This window comes from Prunus dulcis, chromosome 3 (assembly GCF_902201215.1).
Source record: "Prunus dulcis chromosome 3, ALMONDv2, whole genome shotgun sequence".
Taxonomy (NCBI): Eukaryota; Viridiplantae; Streptophyta; class Magnoliopsida; order Rosales; family Rosaceae; genus Prunus; species Prunus dulcis.
In genome coordinates this window covers 21613505-21638899 of record NC_047652.1, presented here as the reverse complement: position 1 = coordinate 21638899, position 25395 = coordinate 21613505, and the positions used below count along the sequence as shown (strand labels likewise).

Genomic DNA, 25395 nt, shown 5'->3' with positions numbered 1-25395 from the left:
ATTTTATTGGAAGAAAAAAAAAACTCTATTTTCTACTTGTTAAGTTAACGGATTTGGACTTTAATTGATTTCTCGAATTAAAAATCCTATTATATATATATATATATATTTTATACAAGCGATAGTTTAAATTAATATAATGTACGAAAAAATGTATTTAAACTTAAGTGCAAAGGATTGGACTCACTTCCTGACCAACTATCATTGCCCACATATGCTTATTCTATATTTTATTATGAGTAATGCTAAGAATACCAAATTTGAGTCCCGAATGACGTGGAATACACATCATCAATTTTATATATTTTTCATTTTATTTGAGGACTTTTCTTATTGAGAGGAGGCGATAATATATTAAACTCATACGCGCAACACGAATGCTAGGACTTAAACCCATAACCTTTCTTGAGGAAGCAATTGCTCCAAACCACTATTCCAATAAGTCATTTGCAAATTTGGTATTGGTTATGGCCAATATCAACTTCTCAAACCTTGATAGTAAGCTCTAACTTTAAGACATGGCTTTGACCTTATAGCCACTTGATAATTAACCATAAGTGACAACCATGAGGTCGTTGATATTTCTATATATCCAATACTCTTTTGATTACAAATTTAATCTCAGTTGTTAATATGTTGTTGGGCTTTTTGCTGTGTAGGCAAACTCTAACAGCAGAACAATGCTTCTAGATCAACATGCCAAATCAATTGTGGTCGAATTTCTTGTCATCCAACGGTCAACACATCCAAATGTAATGAGCCTTATGTTATCAATGGCTTGAATCTCATGACAAATAAAAAACTTCATCGCATGTCAATGACCCATCCATGCACCATAAAAGCATGAAATGCAAATACAAAGCAGCTTCTCTTCTCAATCACTTACTAGAAGAGAAAAATAAATTATTTTTCTTTAATTTCCAACAATGGAACAGAGAAAATATCATAATGTTGAGATTTCATCACTAGAGGAAGTGAATGAAGCTAAGGGAGGAGGCTTTTGGAGATGATAAGCCAATTAGATTCCAAGTTCTTAGATCAGTCTTAGCTGAAACTTACTTAGCCATCGTGGAAAACATTGAGGCTGAAAATGCAAGTTCCGGAAGGAGTGATTTCATCAGATATCCCCGAAATCCACCCTACGATCCTCCTCCGGTGGTTATTACTCGAAACTTCGAGGAATTTAAAGATGCACTCAAAACACATGGGACGTATATGGAGATAAACGTTCCTGTTGATGTGCATCCATACATACATACGTCAACGTGTATTCCTGTGGGCAAACGACATCGAGGTGGAAGTATAACAACAGGGACGAAATATAATTAAGATGGTGATTTTGATGATTAGGAAGGAACTAAATAAGTGTTAGAATTTGGATCCTCTGCTTTACTTGATTCAGTAACTAAATAAGTGTTATAATTATGGCTTTCTATGGGTAATAAATGTTATAACAAACAAATTAATTTGCATTTTATCCAGTGGTTTAAATTTTAGATAAATTGAGTAATATCTGTTAATTGGAATTTTAGATATACCCAAAATCAAATTCTTGAATTTGACTCTATAGGGTAATGCAGCAAGGCTTTTTCTTTTCAAAGGAAGAGGTGTTCCTAAATCCTAACCTCTCTCTAAAAGACTAAAACTCTTGTTTTTACACCTGCATCTTCTGCAACTTCAATCTTTTCGTCCACAAGATTTCAACTATCTCAGGCCAATGGACCGAAGTGGAATATTACCTAAGGTGAGGTTCAAGAAGGGATGGCAAAACTTACTCGTGCCGAATCAATCTTTTGATGCTTTTATCTGTTTTTGGATCCATGTCAAAGTTTTTTCTGTCAATCTTACTAATAATGGAAGTGCAACACCTATGTTTACTGCTTAATCATGTCTTCTAGGATATATGATCAAGGGTAATATTTGCTGAGCTTTTCTTGAATATTCTTGTAGGTAAAGGAGATTGACAGCAAGGATTGGATTAATGAACTTCCTGAAAGCGTTCTTTCATTCTTAACCATAAAAGAAGCAGCCGGTACAAGCATGATCTGCCACCGGTGGAGGCACCGGCAGCTCTGGTTGGATTACATACTAACAAGACGAGACCTTGAATTCAATATTCCAAACATTTTTGGAAGCAATTATGTCACACCAAATTCTAAAGTTCACATTTTTGTGAAACATGTACCGTGGTGAGAAGGTAGACTCTTTCAAAGCGGCTTTCTATTTGGATGCTAAATCAGCTGACACCCTTAATGCATGGATTAGTTTTGCAATTTTAAGGGGAGTTGAAGTGCAGATCTTCACTTATTTCGTACTTCGAGGATGAACGACTATTATTTTTTCCGATCAGAATTGGCCACATCATCAACTCTAAAGCATTTGAGGTTGAGCAGATGTGTTCTAAGGCCTCCTCCTGATTTTGACGGATTCACGCAATGAAGAACTCTTTATCTGGAAAGGGTCACTGTGGATGAAGTTTTTATGGCAAGTATGTTCTCTATTTGTTTGTTCCTTGAAAGCTTGAGCTTACTTGGCTGCAGCATTGACTCATCTCTGATTGTTGATGGCCCATCACTTCGTTTAGATGATTTAAAAGTGCTCAACTGTTTTAATGATCCAGCAAATATCAAGATTTCTGCAGTAAATCTTGCATCCTTTGAATACAGTGGAAATATTCATCACATCTCTTCCATCAAAACTCCAAGATTATCAAGAATATATTTTAACAACCACATGGTACAAAATGCATTCCCTCATGCACTGACCCGATTGGCATCCTTTCCTCAGCTCGTGACTCTTTATTTGCTCTTGGAGGATGATCTGATGAATGATGATTGATTTTTAGATAATGCATGAGAGCTGCTATTAAAGCTCCAAAATAGTTATATTGCGTGACAATATTTGTATCCCTTTTAAAATCATAATTTTCATGTCATTTTAGGTAAAGGAACTACCAGAAAGCTTACCAACATTTAGAAACCTCAAGCAACTGGAATTGGTTGTCCATGGGCCTGAAAAAAGTAGCAAGGACAATGAACTCGTGTGGGGTTCTAAAGTTTCTCAAGGCAACACCTCTTCTGCAAGAACCTGCGATAACGGTCAGTAACTAAATTGTTTCAAGTCTGTTGCAAATGATTTCTGTTGTCAATCCTTTTGGTGTTGTGGGATTCTCTCAATACTAATCTCTCACCTCATTCTACCAAATTGAATGCAAAAAATTTCGCAGGCAAGGTGGGGACCGCAATTCTACGAGGACCAACCGGAGATAAGGAACATTGATTCTGGATTTTTGCATGATTAGTTGAAAAGAGTTACTATCAACATGGTTCAAGGTAACTGGCACGAGGTAGAGCTTGCTATCTGTGTTCTGATACCGGTGACGAAGCTGGAGAAGATGGTAATCGATCCATTTGGGAAACTCTATTATGATGGTGAGTTGGACCAATGACGATGCTTCAGATTCACCTTGGGTTGAAAAAAGTCGCCCTTTTGTCTGTCAACAGCTAAAGGAAGTGAAGATTGATGCTCAAGTTATAATTCTATGAAGAAATGCTTCTGCTTAGGCCATTTGTCTGTGACATGCATAGCATCATAAGTTGATAGAATGCTGCAGATTGATTTGATTGATCCTAAGTCAATCTATAAGTGGAATGAAAAGAAGAAAGCCAAACTGAACTAATATATATTTATATATATATCACCATCTGCAAAATGCTCTGGATAGTTCTATGATACAAAACTTTTTCTTGTTCCTATTGCTTTCTTTCTGCCAATGAAAAATTAGATGGCAAGAATGCAGGAGGACAATGATTTTGTTTGTATGTAGACTACTGTTTCAGTTCCGAAACACTGCAGGGTTTTATCAAGTGGATCAATGCTTGTGAGTCAGAATGAGAGTCATTCCCCCTATTAAACGATCCCGTGTTAAGACTTATAGAAAATCACGATTATCAGATGTATTTAAGAATGATTGTGTAGTATTGGCAGGACCAAATAGCAACTCCAAGCAGAAGGCAGGGCCACATATCGATCTTCCTTTCTTCCCCATTTTATCCAAATCCGGCACAGTGAGCTGTAGGGATTCAAAATACCAACACAAGATGAAATCATATTTCTAATTTTACATGCGGGACTACAGTAAAGTGCTGCAAAGAGAAAGAAGTTGAGACCTGTAGCAAGCTGTTCCTTATGAAAGCTGTGTTAAAGCAAGCATAGAAGAGACGCCCTCCATTCATTTTTTGATAAAATATGACACGTATGTCTCCAGTTACCTATCCAAGCAAATATGATGCATTCTCAGATTGTATATTAAACAATGGATAGGCTCACAAACTTAGAAACAAACATAACATCATTGGAAAGGTGAACTTTCAAATAAGTTTTGTTCTTGAAATTCTATTTCATAATTCTTTCCCCACAAAGTTTACTGTGACCCATCCAACAATAGATTGTTTTCTTCTTTAGTTTCCTTCTTAAATGAAAACTGCAAGAACCAATGCCTTACCTGTACAGGCTTATCAAAGTAATATTCAAGACAGGCCTTCTGGTATAGGATGGAACTTTCTGTATCCATTTGAACTACAACATGAGGCTTTTCTTGTTCTGATTTCTTGTCTTCCCCATCACCTTCAACGAAAGAGAGATAATATCGAGGACTGCTTGTTCTCTGATATCCTTTCTTAATCTGTTTGCAGGAGCTCCTAGCAACTTCTAGTGATGGACGATAAATCTGACCGGAAATCTGTTAACACATGGTTCAAAAGCTTCTTGTCAGTAGACATAAAAGAAAAAACAGATAACATGGCTAAGAAAGGACATTTTCATTGATCAATACTAAAAGGTTATAACTGATTGGCTCAACAGCGGTGACTAGCTAACCACATTATAGTACATTGTGATTTGTAACTTGTCATAGAACTTGAACTTTCTTTTCTTTGGTCAGAGGTCATAGAACTTGATAAGTATCCAATTGTTATTAGAATTTCACAAACTTTAAAGGAAATGATAGATTTGGTAACCATTGATCAAGAGCTGAAGCAAACCATAGCATGCAGATTCAAGGTAATCAGAACATCCAAAAATGGCATACCTCTTTCAACTCCAAGACCACAAAGAAGATTTTGTCAATGTTAACTGTGTCATAAAATCGGATTCTTCGCAGTTCTCTGCTACATGGCGGAGGTAAATTCACAGAGGGAGGTCCATCATCAACTTCAGGATGAAAAGAAAGACAATGTGACCAATATCCTACATAACGGCGTTGGCTCGGTATTGAGACCTGTTCGAGTAGATATGAACCACAATGTGCTTGTTAGTGTAAACATGATCATCACATAGTGATAAATTGGCAGCAAGGAATTGCACATCCTTTTCTTCCAAGAGTGTTAAATGACTTAAATTCTCAATGGGAAGAAACGCGTAGACTCTAATTCTGTCACTAAAGATGAGAAGGGGATGCTTTCTAATTTGGTAATTATTGTCCATACAGATTATGTTATACTAGCATTCTGTCAGAAATTGTTTGTATTATACCTAATATGACTTACTCCTTCATTATTTATGGTCCGCCTTTGAGCATACAATTCAAGAGCTTCCTCTGCTGAGATCCCACAGTAGACTAGGTAGGCACATACCATTAAGCCTGTTCGACCTTTGCCTGCCTGCAGAAAAATCGTATCGATCAAAAAACACAAACATTATGATTAAGATTAAGCAAAAACAGATCAATTAGGGTTAAGGACATTTAAATTTTGAAACTATGAATGCATATAAATATGACACTTGAAACTTGAACAAAGTTAACAAAACCTCTTAAGAAATTAGATATGTTCTGGCTTACTATATATCCGTACCATGCAGTGTATAACAGCAATGTTCTTTGGATTGTGCGATAGCCATGAATCCACATTTTCACAGAAGAGCTTCATCAAGTCAAGAGGTGGAACATGATTGTCATCAAAAGGAAACCTCTCCACGCGACCATAAAAATGAGACGGATCATAATTTTCTTCTATACAAAGGTTATAGATCTGCAAAAACATCCCCCACACACACAGAAAGATCAACATTTAACAAGAAAAATTCTCAATTTTTATACTGGAACCAAAACTACAGAAACAAATTAAGAGGGCATTTATTGTATTAAAAGTGCAGTACCTTATAATGATCTGCGTGTCTCATATCGAGCACAGACTTGACCTGCCAGAGTGGATTACGATACATTGCCCGCATTCGTTCTGCAGGGAATGACATTGCCAATATGCGATCCGTGATGTAGGTCATGTCAAGATCATAACCAGCAACAAGCATTCGCCTCCGTTGCTTCGACACCAAGTTACGGATGTAAAAGCTTTTACTCAGACAATTGATCAGTTTGTGTTGTATGGTCAGGCTTTCCATCTTCCCAGGCACTTGCCTTGAAAACTTCATCCCCATTTTTACTAGTGAGTACTATGCTACGTGACCAAAGAATCAACATTCATCAGCAACCACCGAAAGAATTACCAATCTTGCTTAAACACACACACACATACACACACACACACACATACACACACACACACACACACACAAAGTACCTGCAGAGCTGAACATGAAGCTTGTGATGAATTGGGTTAAAGGGACTTCAAGTGCTGAAGCAAATTCTAGGGCAAAAAATGAAAAACCCCCCAAAATGAAAGATTGGGGGAAGAAACCCTAGAATGAGCTTTTGGGAAAGGAAAAAGAAAATGTGGGGGTCAAGGTGGCCAAGATGCGATGATGACCTCCATTTTTCGTTGGTTGAGAGAGAGAGAGAGAGAGAGAGAGAGAGAGAGAGAGATAGGGGCAGAGAGAAGCTGATTGGGGTTGGAAAGTTGAGCTAAATTTGGAGTGGAAATGGGGGCTGGGTTTCTCAGCCCCAAATTTAGAACAAAATTGTTGTGCTAAAATGAAATTTGGAGCAAAATTGGGCGAGAACTTAGGGCAATGTGTATGTATCGGGACATAAAGGAGGCTCTTTTGATTATGACCGTTGGGATTGGCGGGAATTTTGGGCGCTGGGGACTCTTCTGGCCTAACTGAAATTCTTAGGCTCTGTTTGGCTGGGATTTGGTAAATTAATTTTTCAGGTTTGATTACATTTGTTTTGGCAGATTATCACCACACACACACACACACAAGGAAAACGAAATCTCGAATGAGGAAAAATATTTGTATATGACCATAAGTAAGTAACGACTTGCAATTGGAGGAATAGTGTGTCCCATAAAAGTTTAAATGATTCATTTCAAATCTATACAAATTTTCCAATTTTTTTTCCACACAAATATGAAATTTTTTGTATATTACAAATATTATATTCCCGCTAGTTGGTCAATTGGTCAATGCATTGTACTCTTTCCTTTGTATATTACAAACATAATCTTAATTCGTTTGTAAATAATAATAAGTCATTAAATTGAAGCAGTTTCACAATGAAATGGAAAGTAAAGAAAATTAAGGGTGAATTGCTATGACCGTGGAAATGAAATTCGGGTAATGTTAAGCTTACCACATCTTTATACCACATTGCGTATCACTTCTTTAATAGAGGTAGAGCCCACTAATACAATGAGACTTACCTCTATTAGAGAGGTGGTATACAATGTGGTACAAAAATATAGTAAGCCTAGCATTTTCCATAAAACTCCGTAATTTTTTGTGGGGACCAAAGAGGGAAGTTGCTGTGTCATTTTTTTTTTTTTTTTTTTCCCTCAATCTCCAAAACAGCTAAAGAACATATGATGTCGTTTACTAGTGATGTATGCCTTGTATTCGCTAACGACACGAGGACATCTTTATCCTTCAGTAAACGACATCCACTTTATTGTTCATGTACTACTCAACTAAAAGGATAACATGTCATACAAATACCAAATTAGTTACACTTGTGAAGCCTGACCGGAGAAGGAAAAAGACGACGGAAAATTAATGTGGATGGGTCCTTGGATGGGAGAAAGACTTTTATAAAATAGGGATAGCATTATTTTGTTATCCCGATCAATAATGCTATGACATGTGTGATAACACTTTCATGTGACATAGCATTATTGGCTGAAGATAGCAAAATATTATTATCCTTATTGCACTTGCAATTAAGTTTTTATCCTTTGGATAGCCAACTTCATCACAAATTTATTAACTATTTGAGTTATAAGCCCTTATAATAAGAATCTTAAACGAGTTGTTTATAGTTTAGAGATGACAGTCATTTCATTCATGATATATCAAACACTACCATTTAAAGATGATATTATTAGAGAACAATTTTAATTACACAATAATGTTACATAGAACTACATTTTCAGGCCAAATCTTTAATTGGGGTGTAACTAGAGTAAATGGTCTAGAACACGGTCTGAAAATGTGGTCCAAATAATTTTATTCTTCTACATAAACAAGATTTATTGCCTAAATAGGGTATTAGCTATATAAAGCTAATTATTCAAGGTGGTCATGTGGCTTAAGTGACATGAACATTGCAGCATACTGCAACAGCCTCTGCTCAGTGCCTCCATTTTGCACCACAGGGATCACAGGACCTCTGTTAGTCCTCAGCCTGTAGCGGCGCCAAGCGAATTGTATGTTCACAGCAGCCCAAGTTCTCCAATTGGAAGAGTAGTATCTTGCTGTTCTTTTAAGCCTCTCATTGGCAAATTTGTATCTGAAATGATCTGTGATGTATCTCAGATCATCTGCATTGAGGCCAAATGCTTCTGTTGATTCGAGGCAAACAAACGTGGCAGATGAGGCTGGCAAGCGGTCTATGAATGGCCGTCGAAGGCACCAGGAGAGCAGCTCATCCCCCAGAAACCCTCCTGGTTCAAGCACATTGGTTCCCACCATGCCTTTGCTTAGGCCTTGGCTACGCTTTATGTGTCCACGCACAATAAATAGCATCTTCGGAACAGGGTCTCCTTCTCTAATTATCTGGTTTACTTGGATGTTAATGATGTGAGTTGACATGTAAATTGAAAAGGGTAGAAATTAAATCACTCTGCAGATGATGAAGTTGGTACCTTTTCATCTTTAGAGAAAACCAGTGGCCTAACTCGATCGCAGATGTTGTCGAGAATAAGATCATCCAAATTGTGGAACAGGGGAACCTGCATATAATCAAATAGTACAAGTTATGAATTATGTTCTGTGTGTATCATATAATTGTGAATGTGAATATGCTACTTCCTGTTACCTTTTTTATGAGGTCTAGGCATAAATGGCGCTTAATTTCCCTTCGGAGCCCTTCAGGCAAGTCTTTGATCAAGTCCATCTCATCTTCTCCCCCCATTGTAACCCATCTATGCCTTTCATAATGGCGCACTCTTCGTCTCAAACCGGATGGCAACTGCCTTCGCCTCATCCACCATTCCATGTCTCTGCATCTCAGCTGCATTTTTCTCTTCTTCGCCATAACCGCGTGCAGAAATACCTTTGTTGGAGCATTGTCAATTCCTCATAGTCAGACTTGGCCTTAAAAATTACTTAGCATCCAAAAAGAAAATGTTACGTTATGATTGATGTTGCAAGTCACCTGAATGTTCCCAATCAACAAAGTGAAGAGAAGTAAGCCACTGAGCACAATGCATATGCTGAAAATAACTTCTAGCCAGTGACTTGTAGGTTCAAGATCATTGCCAAAGGTGCTGCAATTGATACACAGAAAAGGGACACAATTAGATATATTGTCCAAGAATTTGAAGCAAAGCAGACCTCCAATTGAAAAGTTTACTTGTTGAACAAGATACCTGAGAGTCATTAGACCCCAAAAAATGGGATATAGGATCTTAATGGCCAGTGAGTTGCTAGATATGACCGGGAGAGCCCACTGATAGATTCCATAATTGAATGTTCCATTGACATCCAAGCACAATGGGGGTTTTCTCACCACACTTGCTGTTGTGTTGCCTCCACAAGGATTTTGCATCGTGTCCGCCGGTGACAAAAATTGGTAGCAAACTTCCTCTGAGCAAGACAAAGAGAGATTACAGTTGACACTCAATTCACAATGTTGCCTTAGGCATGAAGCTACGCGCTGAATTGCGAGCACATACCAGCACCCACCGGCAACCTGAAAGCATGAAAAGAAGGAGAAATTTTAACTAAGCATCAAGAATTAATAGAGATTTAAGATGAAGTGTGTAATTTGATCATTTTACTTACGTGAGAGGCAATGAAGTAGGCAATGAGATTGAGGCCAAAACCCCACCAGATGGTGCCAAAAATGTAGCCTGTGACCTTCTGCATTCTTCTCATCAAGCAGATGCTGTGGTACACTTTTGGGAGGAATTGGAACAAAAAAATTAAGAGAAGAATGGTCATTATCACCTTAATCTTCTCTTCTCTGATCAATTTTGGAAGTACCAGCCAAAATACAGCCTGCAAGAAAAGAGAGAGAGAGACTATTCAGCCAAAATATTCCAATTTCTCTGCAATTTGGTACCAAGAAAACAAACCTTGCAACTTCTGATCAACAAATTATTTTACAGGAAAGAGAAGGGCATAAAGGAAGTGGCGAGAGTATATAAACACTCTGAACCCAAGTCAAAAATTATCAACACCACCACCAAACCAAAATTGAATTTTATCCATTGATTAATTGATCTCTAATTAAACAGGGGCAATGACTCAAGGGCGATTTGGGAATTAGATAAAAGACATGAGTGTTCGAAGATGACGAAAGGCAAAGGTAGAGGCACGGGGGACTCACTCACCTGGGGAACGGGGAGGATAACGAAGGCGTCGAACCAGAAGCCTTTGAGGGACCGAACGTAGTGGGAGGCGATGGCATGTGGGTCCCACACGAGCTTCCCGCACCCGACAACGAGCGACTCTCGCGACACGTACGCCAGCCTGAACTGAAGCCACAGGTGGCAGAGGTGCACGGCGTCCACGCACGTGCGCAGCACCGTGACGATGGCCGCCAACCCGCCGTCCATGTAGAGGCAGGGGGTCCCTCCCCTCCCAATGGAAAGCGCGTAGAAAAAGAGCGGGTCGACAGCCAGCGCCATCCCACGCGCGAGGAGGAAGGCGCGGTTCCACCTCTGCACGCGCTTGCTGCGGGGGTCGAGCACATGGCCAAAGGGGCCGGCGGGGCGGCCGCGGGAGAGGCCCTTTTTGAGGTCGGAGCGGGATTGGATGGGGACTAGGGAAGAGCCGGCGGAGGCCTCCCATTGGAGCTGGTGGGCCCCGTCGCAGCTGGTGGAGTGGAAGACTGGGACCCCAACCTGCGTGCAGGCGTAGCACTCGACGGAGTTGGAGATTGGGGCGTTGATGATGTCTTCGATGTTGTTGCTGTTGTGGCTGTTGTCGGTGTCGTCGGCTCGAGAGCTCTGGCGCCGGAGAGCTCTGGTCCACCTGCATGTACATGCATATACACGTAAGCAATTCATTAACTAAATTAATTAAGCTATGAAGCAGGTAATTATGTATGGAGGTGTAATTAGTAATTAGTAGATGAACCTGGAGAGGGAGAAGGAGAAGTGGGAGGACATGGCGATGGTGAGGAAGAGAGGGCAACCATGGGAGAGAGGGAGGGTTTGGGTGAGCGAGTTAGTGAGAGTGATTCAGTGAGTGAGTGAGTGAGTGGGGCGTATTTATTTAGTGAGTTTTGAAGGGAAGAAATGAATTATATAAAAGAGGATATACAGAAGAAGAAGAAGAAGAATAAGAAGAAGGAAGAGAACGTCAATTGTGAATTGTGTCAGGTAGCACATGAAGAGGGTTGAGGAAGGGGGAACGTGGTGAACTGGCTTTTCTCAGTGTGCATGGGGTCCATGACTGTTCAATCCATATCACCGCCGGTATTTCAAGGACCACCACCTTTTTTTGTTTTTTTGTTTTTTTAAAGTTACACTGTAAAATCATATGAATTTGTAAAGAAAAACAACTGCACTGTTACACTTTACGGTTCATATCGATTTTTCACCAAATTGCATGTCGCATATCAAAGTTTAAAACATCGCTTTTTATTAAAAATTAAAACTGAAAATACTTGACTCCTTTCTTAGAAGTAAGAACTCTTACTTTACTTTCTTGTCAATCATAGTTTGATATGCGTAGAAATTTATCTTTTTGTACTTTTTATAAATTATTTTTACATGTGTCAGGGTCGTATGATTTGCAAGAAGTATGAATACTTCCTTCCAAAGAAAAAGGGAAGCAAGTGTCCAATTAAAATTCAAAGCTTCCCAAATTTTGAAATAATCGACTATAGTGACCTTGTTAGTCTCACTCATGAAATTAATAAGCATCATTTTCACCTTCTGGTTATTGATTTTCTGTATTAATACATTCATGGGAGTTTGCATTTTTATAATATATGGAAAGTGCTGGACCCTTACAATTTTGTATGTAACACAATCTTGAGGTCGAATGAATTAAGACAAGTTTTCAATTGGATTGAATTAGTGAAACCCATTTTTAGTTTTGTTAAAATTCAACAATTTTCGATTACTTTTAATCGACCTAACTCCCTTCTCTCTTCTTAACCAGCTACGAGGATTTGGATTAAATTAAGAACTTGTTCTTTTAAATGTTCAAGATTTAAGAACTTGTTATATAGTTTCTTTGTTGATTTAAGGCCCAATGAAAGAGAACCTTGACTTGAATATCAATAGTCTCAGGTTCGAACCCCTATAATACCTTGGTAGTGTATGTGTGTGAGAAATCTTATTATCCCTGGTAATTTAGACTATTACTTGTATTTTCAAAAAAAAAAAGCAAATTGTCTAGGGTTTATTAAGAAAAAGTGGTACATACAACGTATTAAGGGGCATATGCCCTATAGGCGATATGATTTAGCTGGAAGATGATAGCACAATCATTGAGTTGAAAGTCGCTCTTAGTAATTCCCCTTATCCTTATGCATCATTGATGGTATTAATATACCCCCAAAAATAAATATAAAAATATAAACAATAATTCAATTTGGTGATGGATGATTGGCTGGGCCGGGGGAATCACCACCACACCCTCGCATCAGATCTCTCATGTTATCTCACCCTCCTGTTGGGTTTGATCTGATCAATTATTTCCCTCTTTGTATGGCTAAGGAAAATAGATATATATAACGAGAATCATTTGTTTCATATTTTAAGGCGCCAGAAACTTCACAATCAGATTTGTAAGCTCCAAGATTTCTTTTTCTTTTTCAGACTTGTCCCCACACGATTCCATTAAAAGGTATCGTGCATTGGCGTCTCTCGTCTCTAACTAATTATACGTAAACGAACGAAATATTGGGGGGAGGGGGCTCTTCCTTTCGAGGAATATTAAATCAGACCCAACACTAATCACAATCATTAGATTGTATTAAGATATTGTGTGTGAATGAATGCAAAGAAAGGGATCAAATCAAAAAGGTGGTTCACATTGATATCATGCTTTTGGTAATTCAAGTGTCATAATCACAATCATATTATATATATCACGTTAATTAGAACGATGCAAATCGAACCTGAGATCTGATATTGTATCATAAAGTTAACGAGTTAATGCGAACAAGATTGTGTTGCGAATGTTATATTTACTTTAGTTATTATAATTTGGATTATTTTTATTTTCTGTTCTTTCACAAATCACTGACCTGATCACATAAACAAGGTGACAAAATTAGCAATATCATCTCAATCTTTCATTGTTTAAAGCTGATTAACCTTATTGATTACTTTGCAATGTTTTTGTTTTTCTGCATCCATCCAAAAAATTATCTGTTACTTTACTCTTACGTACGTTTTTCTTTTCTCACCGATAATAATCTTGTTAAATAACTAAATTGAACGTTAACAATATTGAAACCAGAAGAATCCAATAAAAACTTAGTGTGAAAGCTCTCAAAGCTTGCGAACGAGAGTGCTTTCTTCCCCCAACCCTTTCCTCTGTGTGCATGCAAAACATATTGCTTGTGTACTGTGAGCTCTCTCCCAAGTTGCTTGCGAGTGGAAGCTTCTCATACGAAGCCAAACGCAGGTGTCAAACTATATGGTTTTCATTAACTGCAAACAACAAGCAACATTTTGGGATCGTGTTTTCATTTTTATAAATCATATCTAGCTTTAAAAAAATCTACAGCCTTCGACAATCTTTTGTCGGTGTCTGAAAGTGAAATGAAAAGAGCAAAATGCAAAGAATGGATCGATGCTTGCCGTTCGATAATCTTGTTAATTAATGAATACCCTCCTGCACATAAGTATTTTTGAAACTATTGATGTCTTTGTCACATTGCTTAGTTAAAAGCAAAACGTGATGCACGGCTGTGCCCTGTAGAAGTTGAAACTTAAATAAAGGTATCACGAAAAGGTATCAATAATTAGTTCCCAACAAAAGGGCAATTAAACTTAACAATTTGTTTGGTCGGAATGGTATAGATAAGTTGATTGAGTTTTTTGGCCTCAAATTCTGTAGGCAGAAGTTCGAAACCCCCAAAAAAGAATATTTGTGTATAAACCACCCCAATCGCTTGTATTTAAAAAAAAAAAAAAAAATTGTTTAGTACTTGGATAATCTATATGCTAAAAACCTGCATGTAGGCATCATGAGGGTTCAAGTCATAGGGTAATTTCGAATAAAAAAGTTTCACAGCTAAAGTAGAGAATTATTGTACTGGATTTCCTTTTTAGAAAAGCATCGTTCAAATCAAAATGTGACCACTGACCGTTGTAGAACCATAAATTAATCTCGTGGGCTCGCTTGATACAAATGGTTGTAGAAATCTGTCTCCCTTTCCAGTCTAAATTTAACACCATCCACTTTCCCAAGTGTGGCCACAACAAATTTGGGGAACGTCCCATGTTAGTCATACAATTATTGACTGGAGACAAAGAAAACAAAAATTCAAAATGATTGATAACAAAAGCATATAGAGAAAACCCTAGTTGTGGGGTCCCACAGAGTTTGGATTCAAATTAGGGTAAAAGAAAACAATGGAGACAAGAAACACCCAACATCAATAGTGATCTGTATTTCATCAATAATTGAAAAGGGCATAGCGTAGGTGGCACCATCTAATCTAATTTAATCCGTAGTCAAATACAATATTTTCCGTACTCATTAGATGCCGTACCTATCTTTTTCCCAAGAGAAAAAAGAAAAAAAAAAGAAAAAAAGAAAAAAGAATTTGTGTGGTGTTTTATTGGCAGCAAATTGGAGATGTGAGAAAAAGAGGGAAATGGAATCTTCCTAGAAGTTGGAAGAACTTGTCCTTTACCCTTGTGTCACCATCAGTTACTCTCAGTCTAGCAATAACTTTGGGTCCTTGGTTTTCATATTTGATCTGCTTTTTTTATTCCCCAACACTCAGAAAATTTGGTTTGTTTAGTTTTTGTTTCTGAAATTGGAACGTGAAAAACGTAGTCTTCTTTACTACCTTTGTGCCCTTTTCTTCAAAAGAATTATATATTCAATCGAATTGAACTGAACTGAACTAAACCAAACATAAATTCATTGGTACTCAGAATAAATATAGAAGCCAGAAACCCATAACCAAACTTTTATGTAGCTTGAATTTGGTGAAATCAAAAGAGAATTGTAAAAACCGAAGGAGAGAGAGAGTAATATTAATTCAGTCCCACGAACTCTCTGTGCATGGAGTAATTTTTCGATGCTACACCAATTATGTATCCTAAAAAGCAATGCAGTAAGTTGAAGAATAATTTTACATGTCATATGTGTATTAGATGGTATATTTAATCACGTGATGTATTATTGTATACCCGAAACATATAAAAACTTCTCTTGTGCATGGCATGAAAGATGATCGTACGTTTTCATGGCCTATTTTTTTGGTATGAGTGGAAGGTTCCTTAAAATAAAACTTGCAATAAATTGCATGCAACAACAAATGACCGATAAACTAGGAGCCAAAACGAGGGCAGCCTACTCTGAACACCAAAGGAAAATGAAGTAGGGTCCAATGCTCCTGTTCTTCATGGGATCCGCATGAGTACTTATCCCTTTTACTAGTGTACTTCACAACCAACATTTTCTATACGTGTAGTGTAGTCGTCAAATAATTAAGAATTTTTTTCCAAAATTAGAGCAGTATTATATTCCAAGATCCTCTATTTGTCAAAATTTGAAGAATTATTAAATTTGTAGATATTTAGGGACTACAGATGCCTAATATTTTATCAACTCATGGGAATCTCACATGTGAAGAGTAGGACCTCCTCTTTTTAGGTAATTCTTTTCTCATTATTAATTCTGATGTAACATTAAAAAAATAAAACTTAGGCTGGATTTGGAGGCAACAGAACCAGCAGTACAAATTAACTTTTGTTCCTCATGGATCGATCACGTTATTCAAGGCAAAACGTGGTGCACGGTGTGGCTAGTAAAAGAAGTAGCTGAAACGTAATACAACGATTTACTATAGAAGTTTACATCTTAAAACATATATATGTGGCGGGTTAGGCCAGTTAGTTAAGGCAGTGTGTTCGCTCTCTTCACTCGAATTCGATCTCCCTTTCTTTCTGTATATATAAATAAAGAAATGGAACTAAATATACAATGATTCAGCAAACCACAAGAGCCTTATCTTAGGGTACCTCTTGAGAGAGAAAAATACTCCAGCCTAGGTTTAATTCTCCTTGTGCCTACCAAATAGCAAGCAAAATAATAACTTGGAGAGTTATGTTGGGGAGGTGGAGAAAAATCGTTGAAAGCTATAATGCATGTAGAGTAAACATATATATTGCATTATTCTTCTTCAATGTCTCTCATGTCATGCGTATAAATAATTCAGAGTTCCACGTGCTCATAAATACATCGAGGAGGGCCACAGATTCATTGCCTTGCGACCAGTTTGTGCCACTTGACGCATAACTTTTTGTGAGTCAACGGCTGTGATCAATCCAAGAGTCTAAGACCATGATCATGATCGGGCTGAACAAGAAGAATCAGCATCTGCATGGAGCAATTGGGAACAAATCCCGGGACCAGCATCAAGATCCTTTGCATATACAAAATCCCAGCTGGCTTTCCAAGTCCCCCAGTGGCCAACTGGCCTTTCTTTTCCAAAACCATCATCATCAAATAATCATCAACTAGTCTTTAAAATTATTTACCTGCCCTATCAAAATTACCATACCTTATTACCCAAGAAAGAAAATTACAGCATTCTTTTGATGAGGTGGCACGACTATAAGTGATACGGCTTGACTCTTTACATGTAAGAAGTCATTCTTTCTTACAACTAATCATAGTGTGACACATATGTAAAACTAACTCGTTAGAATTACAAAATGATACACATATCTGAATGTAATTTATCTGCAAAGGGAAATGACTCATAGTTTGCATGAAAGAAAAAATTATTATAATAAGAACTTCACAAGACACACAAGGATACGGTCTTATCCTCAATGATTAATTCACAGACTAAAAGGCTTATTTATTAGCAACAAAACAACATTCTTTGCATTGTATCTGGGTCCCACTCATTTTTGGAGTTTTGCAGGTGAAGGCAAAACATTTAGGCATCCATACTGATCAATCACTGCTCAAATAATAGAAAAAGACATCCGAGCTAGGGTTACTTGCGTCGCGTGGGACCTCTAAATTAATTTTCCATTACTATAATAAATCCCCATCTAATATAAATTCCACAATATTAATGCGGTAGGAGTCGGGACTACCTATCAAATATGTATATAATAGCGATAGATTCTTCAATAAGTATTTTATGTTAACGATTAGTTACATATTTTTAATTTTGACTGTTGAGTTGCATTCATTAAATATGTTAGTAGTCTCTTATATGCAATTCAACGGCCGATATTAGAAGTACGTAACCAATTATTAATTTAAATACTTATTCAAGAATGTCCATATATATAGCGATCGAGATATTTATTTGATCACAAAACCTAACAAGTACCCAACACTTGCTATCTAATATGTTACTTTCAAATCTCTAATTGAATCATATTTCTGTTAGCTAGTGTGGCAAGTTACGTGTGGACGTGGTCGAATCTCAACCATCCGAAGTACAAAGCCAATTGCAAGATGATAACAAAAACCAAGTGACCCACTCTACATATTGGCCTTATCTTGTTGATGAAGAAAGAAGGATACCGAATTTTCAGTTAAGATAAGGCGTATTTTCATGCCATATGATATGAGTACCAAATTAAAATAACTTACAAAATGCGATCTGATATTTTAACCTACAGCTAGCATATGTAAATTATACGAGGCATGCAGGGACACAATAATGCAATTCAGGGAAAGATCAAGTGGACTCTTGTGAACCATCAATTCGTGCCATCGACAACCAAATCTTATTTTTATGTGTCCATATGTACTTACTTCGACAGAAAATGTTATGTTGGGCCTTCAACGGAATACTTTTACCAACATTAATGAACTATAAACCGAACTTGTTAATTAGTTATTATCACAAAAGTGTCCTCAGTTGTATAGTTGTAATTCAAAGAAGTATAGGTATATAAGTGCCTTAATGGGAGTTTACGGTTTGATTGGAATGCGATCACAAGGACATCAAGACCTTACACATGCTGGGAGCTTCTACAATGAGAAGTTTAAGAGTGAGGAGCTTATTTGAAGGGTTTAATCACACCATCAAACCATTTAAAATGTTTAAGTCAATTCATTTCCTCACATTTATTGATGGTGGGATTGAACCCCCTCGAATAAGCTATTCACTATAAATTACTCATTATAGCCTTTCCGCACACAGGCCTATTGATTAAAATGGGGTATAAATTGGAAGCTTGAAAGTGAGTCTCCAAATTTGGGCCAAGTACATCAATCTCTAAGTTCTATAACCCATGGCCTACTATGGAACTCAATAGTACTTTCTTTTTTGACGATAAAAATGCCAATTGATGAAAGCGATATTAGAGAGGGAGGAATCGAAACAAGACCTCCAATGGACCAGTAAATAGAGTTATTGCAAAATTGCAACTGTTTAGTGCAAGAATAAGCAACAAACCCAGTTTTGTGTATGGGTAATTTAATCCAAATGATTTAAATACAATATAAAGAGTAGTATATCCACCAAAATTGATAGGTTTTGGGCTAAATCTAATAGATGGGCTATGCTATCCTGAGCCCAACTGAAGAGTAACCAAAACGCAGCGTTTAGTAAATTTTTAATGGTCCAGATTCCAGAAGACCGACGTCGACGCGACGTCGTTGTCATCTAGCCTAATCACAGCCACTTGGACCACACACATACATACAGGCTTGGAATGGTGACCCACGCCGCTCCATCGGTTACACATTGAGTTCCAGAACCCCAAAAAGGAGAAAGTATCATAAAAACTCAATTTTCATTTCTCTTCTCACTTCACAGCTCCGAGAAAGAGCCAGAGAGAGATTGAGGGTTCTCTCAACTCTCCCCATCTCTCTCACTTGAAAACTTGCTTCCAAATCGCTCCCTACCATCAGTAAGATCTTCATCTACTTCTGTTTTCATTCGTTTGATTCTTTCACTTTTGTTTTAGATCTTTGGGTTGGTTTTACAGACCTGCGGCTCAAAATTTCAGAGATGGGTTTGGTTTTTTTATTCTAAAGTTTGGATCTTTTTTCGAAGTTTATATGAATGATCGATTGTTTGATTGTCTAATTGGGTCTCGGGGTTTTAAATCACTGTTTTGAGGTGCAGTAATTTTGTATTTCTTTGGCTGATTCATTTTGCATTTGCGTGTGTGGCTTGCCTGGTGCATATTCAGCGTACTTGAACTCATAGGTGTAATTGGTAGATGCGTCAATGATCTCAAAATAGAAAACAAGATCAGTTTAATTCCGCAGTGGAAAAAGTTTAGTTTTCTGCCAAATTTACTGTGTATTCTTCTTCTTCTTCAGTTCTGAGTTTTAGAAATGTGTGATGTTGGCTGACATTATTGGCTATAAGACACCTTCAATGCCCCAGTTAATCTTCATCACACTTGCTTTGAGATACTGCTGCAATAACCTTTTCTAGTGGTGATGTGTTAAGTGAGACGGTTGGTTGTGGTCAATATGTGGAATTTTGCATCCAGCTGCATAGCTGGAAGTGTTGGATTAAAAAATGATTCTCTAAGGCCAACACAAGCTGCTTCTGAATGTTCTGATGATGAGGGTTCTTCTGTTGTTGGGAGAGAGGAAGGACTAGAGTGCCCCATATGCTGGGAGTCCTTCAACATTGTCGAAAATGTGCCCTACGTTTTATGGTGTGGCCATACCCTCTGTAAAAATTGCATTCTGGGACTGCAATGGGCTGTTGTGAAATTCCCCACTTTACCAATTCAGCTTCCGCTTTTTATCTCATGCCCATGGTGCAATCTCTTGTCCTTCCGGCTGGTTTACAGGGGAAATCTCAAATTCCCACGCAAGAACTACTTTCTTCTTTGGATGGTTGAGAGTATGAATGGTGATAGGGTTAAGTCTCATTCTACCTTCTCCGGTGATAATCACGCTGTCTGGCCAGCAAATGGAAATGCATCCGTGGGAAGTCAAGTGAGCCACACTCACCACCGGAGGGTGCACCATATTCGCCATATCGAGCCATCGGGTCAGAATCATGTCCTTGTCAATAATTACCTTAGTGTGGAGCGATTGCATTCTTCCCTTCGGAAGTCGCTGTTTTTCTTCGTTCATTTGACAGCAAAGTTTCCACTGGTTGTGATATTTCTTCTGATCATCTTATATGTAATACCTGCCTGTGCAGCTATATTGGCTTTGTACATACTTATCACGGTTGTGTTTGCTCTCCCATCGTTTCTTCTTCTGTACTTTGCATATCCAAGTTTGGATTGGCTTGTCAGGGAAATCATCACCTGAGGTGCTATTGGCTTGCTTTGTTTACAAGCACTGTGAATATAAGTTTTCTTCTACATGATGGTGCCCTCCTATCCGTAACTCTAGTATTCAATTCGACGACGTACCAGTTTCCATGATGCAATGTTATTTTTCTACCAAAGCTGCTTGATCTCAGCACAACCCTTCTCTGATATTGTCAGAATCATTTCAGCTCTTGTAGACGTTCACTTGGGCATGTTAGTTTCTCAAATTTTGGTTCAGGAAGATTAGATGCAATGCAATTATCACATCTTCCAGCAGAGGATTGCTTCATGCATATGCAATGCTCTTGCTAGAATACAGAATACTTAGGACATACAGGGTATTTGTATGAAGACTTGTGTTTAATAATATGTTTTTATAGTTCTATTACTTTTGTGCTGCGTAGTTCTAGGTATGATGGTGGTGGATTTTGAACAACATTGTTTATTATGGTTATTTCATTAAAAAAGAATATTGGTTGTACATATTTCTGACACTGAGGATGAGTCTCTCTCTCTTCTTCGAGATAATCTGCAATTCTGCAATGTGAATAACCCAAGGCAATGGATGACAGAGAACTCATTCTTCCCCTGCTTTTTCTGTTTCAATAATTGCTTTCTAAATTAGCCAAGGCAAGGTTTATAGGTATATAATCCTTCCTGCCTCCATTTCGACCAAGAGAAAAAATGCAAATCAAATTTGTATGTAGAGATTTCGACCTTGTTAAATTTTGTTTGAATTTCACTATTTGATATTAAAGGCTTTTTATATTCGCTCTCAAAAAAGTAAAGCGTCTTTTTCTTTCCTCACCATCCACAATTAATCTAAAATATACAGAAAATCCATGTCAGGCAATCCGACTAGATCATCCACGTGTCAAAAGCATAACCTGGCATTGCAACCTATGATTCTCTGTTATGTACCACACCTCTCTGAGTGGTTTGGTTGTTTGTGACGAAGGATTAAGAGAGTTTGGAAGAAATAATGGCAACCATTGCCGTTGCTTCACCAAAATCCGCCATTTTGCAGAACCCAGTCTCTCTCAGAGAACCAAGTTGGAGTCCTTTTGGTGGGTCCTTGAAGAGTCTGTGTTTACAATTGAAACCCAGAAACAAGAACAGAGAAGATGCCATCAATTTGGTGGTTGCTTCAACAAACTCCACCAACTCTGCAAACACCAGTAGAAGCAGAGGTGGTGGCCGCTTTTACATCAACTTCACCGGGTTTCCTTTTCCTCTGGGTCCGTTTCTCAATAGAAGCACCACTAGGACTGAGGTCAGCTCTTTTTATTCTTTACCTTCTTCTTGACTCTGTTACCTTAGTGATCACTGTAATGCTTTTTGGTCTGAACTTTTATTCCAATGAATATATCTGTACTTGTTTTCAGCTGAGACTTGCTTAAAATTTGGTAATTTGGCTTATGGCATGACAAATTTCTTTCTTGATGCTCACATTGGATTCCTGGTCCTCTGGTGTTCTCAATTTTCATGTCTTTTTATCACTCTTTAGTAGAAGCCACGTTTATTGCAGCCTATCAGATATTAATCAATGAAGAGAGAAACTTTCACAATTGATTGCTCAAAGATGGCCTTATAGCTTTTCATACTTGATGTGCGAATTGCTGTAATTGATGGGTTGCTTTATTGACTTAAAAGTGTAACCTTAAGTGCTTGGTTGGTATTTCATTGAGTGTACAAAGGTATGATCTTTGAGTGCAGAGCAGATATTTGTTCTGGATGATCAGAGTAGTTTTATTATTGTAGCGTTTACAATAACTTCTCCTCTCTTTTCTGCATTTGTTTTAGGCTTTTAAAGGCTGCATATGGTTGTTTGAACAAGAGCAAGCATTAGGCTTCAGCAGTGTGTCAACAAACATTAGAATGACAGTCATCAAACTTAAATCTGGAGGACTGTGGGTTCATGCCCCCATCGCTCCAACCAAGGAGTGTATTCAGGTTTATCTTGCTTGCAGAATCTTCTCCCATATGTTTTTTGTTCGTGACTCTGCGTACTTCTGCATATCCGATGCTTATGCTAACCAACTATACTCTTCTTATGAGCGTTTGTGTCTCTTGGCAGCTTCTGAAAGAGTTGGGAGCTCCTGTAGAATACATAGTTCTGCCTACATTTGCTTATGAGCACAAAATTTTTGTTGGTCCATTTTCTAGAGAGTTCCCTCGAGCTCAGGTATGGGTGGCACCAAGGCAATGGAGTTGGCCTTTGAATCTGCCACTGGAATTTTTTGGTATCTTTCGTGCTAAAACCTTACAAGATGATGATTTGTCCACCCCATGGGCTTATGAAATTGAGCAGAAAGTTCTAAGTTCTCCAGAAGTTGGTAATACAAAGTGCAAAAGTACTATCTGAGACTTTGTTTTATAGATTTATTGGGAAAACTCATTTTCTTGTGAATTTTCAGGTATTGGGCCATATGTAGAGGTAGCTTTCTATCATAAGCCTTCCAGAACTCTGCTGGTTACGGATGCAGTAATTTTTGTGCCAAGACAGCCACCTGATTGTATTAGCAAAGAATCCTTGTTAGCATCTGCAAAGAATGGTTTGGCTGTAAAACTTCTTAGTAAAGGAAAAGAAGTACCTCAAGAACCAGTAGTTGACAACAAGGTGAACCGTCAAAAAGGTTGAATCTTCACTCCACTTTCCAATCCAAAATTCTATTCTTGACTGAATGTTACTAAAATGATAATCCAATATGAGGGTTATCATGTATGTATTTTGAAAAGAAAAAAAAAAAAATTGAATAAAAACGAATTTTTGGTGTAGGATGGGAAAGAATGGTTCTTCAAATTCTGTTTCTTGGTCCATCGAATCTGTTGGAACCTAATGCTAGCTTTGCTCAGATGTCACAAAAGCTGATTGTTTCACCCATTGTAAAGACTCTGGTCTTCAGCAAAGTCCCTGAAAAGGTAGTTGAACCATTCTGATACAAATTTCTTTGCCGGATCTTGTACATCTTATGTTCAATTTGGCTAGTCTTCTGGTATGCAAACTAATTAGTGAAATCACCAAATATAGCATGCCTGATGAAGGCACAAAGGCCTGGTTAAATGATATTTTGATTTCTTTGCCCGTGTGTGCGTGTTGTTTTTGTGTGAAATAATCAAACCAACACTCTGCGCTTGTATACTATGGGTGATATGCATTCACCAAACAAACATGACAAGAAACTATAGTAAGTACATGAAATTCAGTATTATGGCTATTTGTGTCCCACAAAAATGACTTCGCATTTTAATAATTCAGGTCAGGGATTGGGTTGATGGAATTGCACGGGAGTGGAGGTTCAAGAGAATAATCCCAGCTCATTTTGCTGCACCAATCAATGCAAGCAGGTCTGATTTGTTAGCTGCATTTGCATTTCTGGATGACCTTTTGGATGAACGCTATGTCACTCGGCCTTCAGTCTCTCTTCTCTTCACTTCACTTATGGGAAAGGCCGCCAGCTACTTCCCTCCCGATGACATGAAGACTTTATCATCGCTTGATAAGTTTTTGGTCTCGGTGGGAGCTGTGAAGAAGACTGTCTCTGGCCGGAAACGATGACATAACATAGCATGCAAATGTGCCAGTCAAGGTTTCACCTGTTCAATTTACATTCTCCTCTATACTTAGGCTACAAAGGTTCTTTGGCCAAACAAAAAAGGTAAAATGGTTCTGAGACTCACCATGGTTTTGTTATTTAACATCTTAAAATTGTACTCGATCACCTATAGTAGAAGATGCATGATATAATAGTACAGAAGTAAAGGTGCAATAGAAAGTATCATATTATGGTGTTTTGTTGGAAAATTAAATTATTCGCTTTAAGCCTGGTCCTCTTGTTATTCAATGGTGGTAGAAACTAAGCAAAGAATAAACAATAAAGGTGGTTGCTGGGAGCCCTACACCAGGTCATTAAGAAAACATGTCAAAAACCAGAACAAACCAAAACTTTGCTTCAGGTTACATTTACTTACAACACCATCAAAGATATGTCCCATGGAAAGAGCCTAGAGAAGGCATGTCCCTCATCTGCCCTGCACAAATTTGCAGTTAATTTGGATTTCATTAGGGCAGTACTGAAATTTGGGCACAATTAGATAGGAAATTCTCTCTCTTTGCTCACTGACTACTACTTATTAGAGATAGATGACTGGTAGGTGGCATACATGACTTGGTTACCTTGTCAGTTGTCATGGGATTTAAGTAGGCAAAAGCTTCAAGGAAAGAGAGCAGGATATACAGCCAGTTGTTTCAAGAGGAGGTGGAAATTTTGTCCTGCAATGGATGACGTAAGGATCAATTGATACGACTGAAAGATACTAATCAATTTCTTGAGCATAAAAAATCTAGTTTTCCGTTGGAAGGTCAACTCCCCAACTAAGTTCTGTCACCAACTGCATTTAGTTTTTGGAGATTGATTATCAGCTGTCAAAGTAGGTTTCACATAAAATATTAACTGATATGAGATGAAAAGAAGAAAAGTTCTTATGTCTTTTGCTGGCCCAGCAGATGTCAGTAAAGAAATGGCTTCTTATATTTTTTTATATAATTGCACTGTAGGAGCAAGCACGTCTAGATCTCAACTTGTAAAAA

The 25395-nt window shown here is 37.9% G+C and overlaps 4 protein-coding genes and 1 long non-coding RNA gene across 9 annotated transcripts; 2 read left to right on the top strand and 3 right to left on the bottom strand.

The window, feature by feature from the left end:
* Positions 1 to 1973: 1973 nt before the first annotated feature.
* LOC117623200 (phosphatidylinositol 3,4,5-trisphosphate 3-phosphatase and protein-tyrosine-phosphatase PTEN1) lies at positions 1974 to 6890 on the bottom strand. 3 transcript variants are annotated; one of them, XM_034354088.1, is made up of 10 exons: positions 6579 to 6889; positions 6157 to 6455; positions 5853 to 6029; positions 5547 to 5660; positions 5090 to 5278; positions 4505 to 4741; positions 4170 to 4271; positions 3191 to 4072; positions 2967 to 3087; positions 1974 to 2820 (listed from the first exon to the last, which is right to left on the bottom strand). In XM_034354088.1, exons 2-8 carry the CDS (start codon positions 6433 to 6435, stop codon positions 3932 to 3934), a joined length of 1239 nt encoding a protein of 412 aa, XP_034209979.1. In that variant the 5' UTR covers positions 6436 to 6455; positions 6579 to 6889; the 3' UTR covers positions 1974 to 2820; positions 2967 to 3087; positions 3191 to 3931. The 3 variants fall into 3 exon arrangements, with proteins under 3 accessions (XP_034209979.1, XP_034209980.1, XP_034209978.1); XM_034354089.1 differs by having other exon boundaries at positions 2967 to 4072; positions 6157 to 6450; positions 6579 to 6890; XM_034354087.1 differs by having other exon boundaries at positions 2967 to 4072.
* A 1354-nt stretch (positions 6891 to 8244) lies between these two features.
* On the bottom strand, positions 8245 to 11729 carry LOC117622570 (cyclic nucleotide-gated ion channel 2). Its single transcript, XM_034353301.1, has 8 exons — positions 11479 to 11729; positions 10731 to 11373; positions 10180 to 10395; positions 9765 to 10087; positions 9551 to 9662; positions 9212 to 9448; positions 9039 to 9125; positions 8245 to 8949 (listed from the first exon to the last, which is right to left on the bottom strand). Exons 1-8 carry the CDS (start codon positions 11508 to 11510, stop codon positions 8461 to 8463), a joined length of 2139 nt encoding a protein of 712 aa, XP_034209192.1. The 5' UTR covers positions 11511 to 11729; the 3' UTR covers positions 8245 to 8460.
* Positions 11730 to 19206: 7477 nt separating this feature from the next.
* On the top strand, positions 19207 to 21302 carry LOC117621108. 3 transcript variants are annotated; one of them, XM_034351406.1, is made up of 2 exons: positions 19207 to 19427; positions 19846 to 21302. In XM_034351406.1, exon 2 carries the CDS (start codon positions 20002 to 20004, stop codon positions 20800 to 20802), a length of 801 nt encoding a protein of 266 aa, XP_034207297.1. In that variant the 5' UTR covers positions 19207 to 19427; positions 19846 to 20001; the 3' UTR covers positions 20803 to 21302. The 3 variants fall into 3 exon arrangements, with proteins under 3 accessions (XP_034207297.1, XP_034207296.1, XP_034207298.1); XM_034351405.1 differs by having other exon boundaries at positions 19314 to 19427; positions 19713 to 21287; XM_034351407.1 differs by having other exon boundaries at positions 19421 to 20533; positions 20690 to 21287.
* Positions 19321 to 24649, top strand: LOC117621107. The gene is made up of 7 exons (XM_034351404.1): positions 19321 to 19427; positions 21654 to 22077; positions 22608 to 22757; positions 22882 to 23140; positions 23222 to 23440; positions 23584 to 23726; positions 24064 to 24649. The coding sequence occupies exons 2-7, from the start codon at positions 21787 to 21789 to the stop codon at positions 24361 to 24363; spliced, it is 1362 nt and encodes a 453-aa protein (XP_034207295.1). The 5' UTR covers positions 19321 to 19427; positions 21654 to 21786; the 3' UTR covers positions 24364 to 24649.
* On the bottom strand, positions 23921 to 25191 carry LOC117621110. Its single transcript, XR_004584890.1, has 2 exons — positions 24982 to 25191; positions 23921 to 24836 (listed from the first exon to the last, which is right to left on the bottom strand). It is a non-coding gene; the product is annotated as an uncharacterized LOC117621110 (long non-coding RNA).
* Positions 25192 to 25395: the final 204 nt, after the last annotated feature.